Source organism: Syngnathus leptorhynchus, chromosome 3, assembly GCF_054491065.1.
Source record: "Syngnathus leptorhynchus isolate UIUO chromosome 3, UIUO_Slep, whole genome shotgun sequence".
Lineage (NCBI taxonomy): Eukaryota > Metazoa > Chordata > Actinopteri > Syngnathiformes > Syngnathidae > Syngnathus > Syngnathus leptorhynchus.
In genome coordinates, this window is record NC_141197.1 from 20,083,148 (window position 1) to 20,089,147 (window position 6,000).

The 6,000-nt window shown below is 42.4% G+C and overlaps 1 protein-coding gene across 1 annotated transcript; it reads right to left on the reverse strand.

The window, feature by feature from the left end:
• Nucleotides 1-3,568: 3,568 nt before the first annotated feature.
• On the reverse strand, nucleotides 3,569-5,036 carry LOC147059690 (BTB/POZ domain-containing protein KCTD12-like). The gene has a single exon (XM_085907585.1). The coding sequence runs from the start codon at nucleotides 4,998-5,000 to the stop codon at nucleotides 4,176-4,178; it is 825 nt and encodes a 274-aa protein (XP_085763711.1). The 5' UTR covers nucleotides 5,001-5,036; the 3' UTR covers nucleotides 3,569-4,175.
• Between the last annotated feature and the right edge of the window lie 964 nt (nucleotides 5,037-6,000).

Genomic DNA, 6,000 nt, shown 5'->3' on the forward strand with positions numbered 1-6,000 from the left:
TGCTGGGATGATCCCACCAGCGATATTATTTGGACATGGCTGTTGAATGTGGGCCAAGAATGATAGATGATCGTTTGCAGGATGTTTAGGGTGGCGGAAGCTTTGAATTTAATGGTAGACTCCTGCGTTTGTTCAATACACTCAGTGGCAACAATACTATCAGGCATTCCCAATATTTTGGTTAATGAATGTACTTGAGCTACTAAAACGTATTGATTTCATATACAAAGTGTTCTACAGCAAAAATGGTGACCTCATACATTGGCAAAGAAAGTATTTGTGTGGGAATACCATCAAAAAGCGTCTCTCAGATGAACATGTTTTATTGGGTACAAATTACGGAGAGAGAGAGAGATCTCCCTGCGACCCGTTCCCATCCTCAACATTATGAGAATTGTTTCCATAACTAATGTGATTGATTTTTGACCTCATGGTAGAGTTACAGCCTTTGTTTTGGCAGAATATCTTTTTTTTTTTTTTTGGTCACTGTTGGATCCCACGGCTTGATACTTTTGATCTAATTTTTATGGGAGAGTCTCTAAAGTTGTTTTATAGCCTACTTTGAAGTTTCCCCCCCCAAAAAAAATCCTCCCTAGAAGACTATTAGCTGGATTTTCCTTAAAAGGTTTATCATCTGTGCGCTGACTCCTTCCTGCTCCAGCCTACCCCGTTTTTTTTTGGTTTTTTTTTCCTTTTACTCTTATCTTTGCAAATGTTTGAAATGTCTTGACTTTTTATCTGGTGCTACTGGACTATCTCTGCAGCCGACGTACACAAAGTCTTTCAAAGAAAGCCTTCTCTGTTTTCAACTTGGGTCCCTGCAGAACGTCAGACATTTGTTGATTTGTGGAATGCTGTTACACATTAAAGTGTGAAGAATGGGAAATAGATTAAAACGAGAAAGTTGCTTTGGGGGTAAATTGCATTCAAACGTCTGCTATGGTTTAGTGTCAGTCTTGTATGACCAAAGTGGGGAAGAGACAGGAAGCGCTGTGGACTCGGGACATATCTGGAAAGTGTCCTTGCAGTGGAACATCTCTGCTCAACATTTCCCAGAAAGCCTTTGTCATGCGTCACATTTAGATGGGAAGACACATTTTTCATTTGTGTCCTATCGTGAGTGCTGAAATGATAATGCTGTGGAGGATGTTATCATTTTTCAATCATTTAAAACATATATGTATCAATAAGTGCAAAACGTCCTTGTCAATACTTTTGAAGGTATTTGCCAGTCAAAATAGTTGGAATCGCCAAAAAAAAAAAAAAAAAAAAATGCTGTTGGGGTTTCCAGTTTGGATCATATGATTGGCATCACAGAACGTGTCAAACAAATCTGGCATTTTTGTTTATGTTCAAAAAATTCTTGCAGCTTTGAGAAACACTCACACACACACAGGATGGTGAGATCTCAGACAGACTTCTAATCAGCTTCCTTCGTGTCTTGCCCTTTTAGAAAGCTCTGACAGTATTCGGAAGCTTGATGGGGGTGAAGAGGAAGCCTAAGCAGCCGCAGCGGGGGAGGAGGATGTTCCCTCTCGTCCTCTCTGTTGCCTGCTGCTGCCAAATTCCGCCAGCCCTTTTTGCCAGTACAGTGGCAGGCTCAGCTTTGTCACTCGCCAATCTCCGGTTTGCCGCTGTGTGCCCGGAGCGGCAAACCTTTGCCCTTCTCAAGATAAACAGCACACAAAGAAGCAGCAGCTGGCCGACAGACAGCATTTTCTTGACAAATTTACGATAAGAGGCCCGATTGCGACACTCCTCCGTTCGGCATTGTTTGAAAACTGCGCTTCAGTCAAACTCAATAAAAAGGATTTCCCAGAAGGACAGCGAGGACACGACTAGCCGTAAATCATGCTACTAAACAACAGTACCGACAGTTTTCATTTTTATGGATTTATTTTTATCCATTTATTTATTTGAGTTATGAAAAGGTTTTTTTTTTTTTAACATCACTTTGAATGCAATTCCATTCACGACAGCAAATAGGCGAAAGAATGAACTCATTGAGATGATTGGACAAAACAGACACTTTGGCTGATTTCAAAGGTGTCCCGACATTTTTCTAACCTTGTGACACTCACGGATTATCCAGGCAGTCTTACAAATCTCGTTTCATGCTTTAAAGAGACGTCGTTGTGTGTGATACAAAAAAGTCATTGACTGGAAAGCAATAAAAAAAAAAAATGACAGTGCAAGTTTTTGGTGGAAAGAATGTTTTCACTCTTCACAGACTCCAACCAGCACAACACACTGGCTGCTACTTTCCTCCTTTGAATTGGATTATCCATGGGAACAAGTCTTGCCCAGAGGGACTCGTGAAGCAAACTCTCGCCGAACAAACCATCCAGTGTATACATATGTCACATTTTGTACCATATACGTATGTGAAAACACAAAACATTGACTTGTGGTGAACGATTCGTTCAAATCGCCATCTGAAAATGTCTGCACCATTCACAGCTTTTCATTTCCAAGACGGTTCTTGTTCGTGATGTTCTCCGACTTTTAATGAACAAGAAGTGCTTTGCGGCATTTGTGTCTTTTATTTTCTGTCTGGTTGTGATTGAAACAAAGAAGAAATGGAAGACAAAGCCATGTTCTGTTGTCTTCTCAGGGGAAGCTGTGAAAATTCCGCTAATGGCAGAGGCTGTGAGAGAAAAAGTGTGAAACATTTTGTTGACTGCCAGCAAATCTGCAAATGGTCTCGGCTGCCTCGTCGTCCTCCTCCAACAGTGAGCGGAGGCTCCGTTTTTTTTTTTTTTTTTTAGGTGGAGGCGTCCAACAATCGACTTAAGGGTGACGCAAATCTGTCGCTCTTGTTTGCATTTTTGACTTTGTAGCGTTTCAGAAAATGTTCTAGAAGCACTGTTTTTGTTTTTTGTAAAGACCTTTCCAAAGTCACAGCCATCTAACCATCCTTCCTATTTCCGGCCCAGATGGTTGGGTCACGTGACAGCAGATCGGAGCTGGCTCTGGTGTCCATGCTGCTTTTGCGTAGGAGGGAGCCTGGCCTGTCGAGCGAGTGGACGGACGGACGGACGGTATGGATTTGGTGACTGATGTTTACTGGACGTCCGGGATTGTGTCAGAATGTTTACTTGGCTGTCATTTTACTTGACTGTAAAAAAAGTCATCTGTTAAATGGAAATCCCCTTTCTGTTCCTCCAGCTTGTTTTTCTGCCCAGGGAGTTGATTGGACCAAAAATAGGAGGAAAAAATCTTAAATGTGGTTGTGTCAAAGCTGCTGTGGAAATGTGGTTTCTTTTTTTTTTTTTTTTTGAGTAACAGTGATACTTTGGATTTTGTTCAAATGTGGTGACGGTGAAATTAACTCGAGCACATTTAGGCACATCGGATGACGAAATGTCCAGTTCCATTTTGTGGCTGCGATTGCAAACAAATTGTCACACACGTGGATTTCATTAAGAGCACAAAGTTGAAATTGTTTTCAAGAGCAAATGAATCGAGGTCAGTCATGTTAATTGATGGTGATGTCAAATACCGGACATGGACTTGGATGCCATGTTTCCAAATCGTAACAGTGAACACGAGAGAGCCGTGCGGTCGTCACATTTTTATTTAAAATTGTTCAATATGTACACATTGAAGATATCACAGCCTATCTGGGGCTTCTTATTTTTAATCACAGACAATTTGACTGGCGGTCTTGAGTTTGTGAGTTAGATGATTCATTTTTTTTTTCATGTTTCAGCTACACAAAAAATTCAAACCTATTTACAAAAGCATTTCATATCATTATATAATGTGGAAAGCCCAAACATGACATTTACATCTTATGATTCACATCCTGTACAGCGTGTCCTTGCTCTGTAGTGGGGGTCACCAACATGGTGCCAGTGGGATGGCCCCCAAGGACCACACATGTGGGCCTGTTCTAAAAATAACTACCAGCGATGGGAAGAATTAATCAACAATTGAGTTATGGATGTATGTGGAAAAATAACTCATTCATATCATACCATACCATAACTAAATGTAAATATGAGCGAATATTTCAAAAGTGTTTCAGCCCTTTGCATTTTTCACTCCACCAGGAAAAAAAAGTTTTTAAATGCTCGGTGACCCCTCTTAGAAGCTCATCGGCAGAACACAATCAAAATCACAAAAAAAAAACATCAACGAGAAGAAAAGTTGCAGAAAAGTGCCATCAAAGTTCACCGGCTGAAAACGTATTCGGTGTAACTCGTCCACACTTTGTCCTCCCCCGGGTCGTTGCTGGCGTACGAGCAGGTCCCCGTGGAGTTGCAAGCCACCATGTGGAAGCCAGCCTCGGCCAGCCGATCGAAGGCTTGCTCCAAGAAGTTGTACTTGAGGTAGTACCTGGACGTGTACTTGTCCGGGGTTCGGTCCGGGTCGCGGCTCTCGTTCAGCGTGTCCCCGAATACTTCTTTGGCGAGGCAGATCTTGCTGCAAACGGTGATGCGGGCCACTCTGCGGAATTTGGCGTCCGCCTGGATGTCTCTGCCGATGGTGTAGCTGCCCCGGTAGCCCACCGTGATGTAGCCCGAGCTGCAGCTGGAGATGGAGCTGGAGCCCGGCGAGCGCAGGGTTCTGTCCGACGACGAGGAGCCGGTGGTCGGGCTGGCGAGCTCAGCCTCCTCCGGCTCTCCGCCGCCGTTGTCCTCCGTGGGGGAGCCGTCCTTGCTGGAGGCCGCCAGGCGCCTCGACAGCTCCGGGAGCTGGAAGAAGTCCGCCTCCTTCTGCAGGCGCCTCTTCTCCTTGAAGAACTCGGGCAGGAAGAGCTCCGAGTCCCGCAAGTAGTCCAGAATGTAACGGAATAAAAAACCATCTCGGTCAAAAAAGAAGCGCCCTTTGCCGTCTTTGGGAAGATCATTGGGGGAACTTTGGCTGAACTTGGCCCAAAGCAGGGAGTCGGGCACCGCCGTGAGCGTGTCCAGCCTGGTCACGTAGACCTGACCGCCCACGTTGAGCTCCACGATGTCGGGGAAAGTTGAGCTGGGGGTTCCTGCATCTGCCATTGTGAAGGAGAGCAAGATAGTTGGGTCTTGTTCCTAATTTTGACAAGTGTTTTATACGCCTTTGGCTGTGTGGGAGGAGAAACGAGCGAGCGTGCGCGCGCGCGCGCGCAACATGGCTTTTAACTCTTCCGTGGGAGTTTCACGACGCTCTTAAACCTCACCAACTTCCAACAGAACACAATCAAAAGATTGTACTTTTTGCAGGAGGGGAAAAAAGTTCAGTGTGTGGAGAAATAATACACAACGGTCAACGGCAAATTTGAATCACATTGCTTTATGTCTACATGTAAAACATGTACTTTACTATTTCGTCGCAAATCTGGTTTTCAGATATTTTCATTAAGTTAAGTCATTTTATTATTATTATTATTATTATTATTATTATTATTATTACTATTATTATTATTATTATTATTATTATTATTATTATTATTGTTATTACTAGTATTACTATTATCATTAAGTATTATTATTTATTATTTATTATTATTATTATTATTATTATTAATTAAGATTAATAACAATGATAAAACTATACACAAACCCAAACATAAGCCCTTTTGGAACATTTGACAGCAAGTATTGTCAAGGCAATAATGCATCTCGTTTTAAAAGGGAAAACCTGTAATTATGGTTTCTAAAGCGGTAGTCATCATCGTTGTATTGTACTGCTATCTAGTGGAATTCTTGCGAAGGTGCACCATAGATACAGCCTACAGCATTGTAAAATAAGAGGTAATAATTATCGTTTTATGAACTACAATCAAGTGGTGGGAGAAAAATCAAGCCATACTAAAAGTCGATATTAACAATTTGCTTGAGCATGAATGAATGAATGGTAAATGGATCCATTGGCCAAAACGCATGTGGCCATTGTGTGCATATCAATTCCGTTAAAGGTCAACTTTTGCGGTCTGTCAGAAAATAATTGGATGAAGGCGGTAGGAAGCCAATGACATTATTAGCACAGCAGAAAAAGAGATATGTGTGAGATCTCCAA

Excerpts from the sequence above, each read along its gene's own strand:
- LOC147059690 (XM_085907585.1), bottom strand. The coding sequence starts at position 5,000 with ATGGCAGATGCAGGAACCCCCAGCTCAACTTTCCCCGACATCGTGGAG.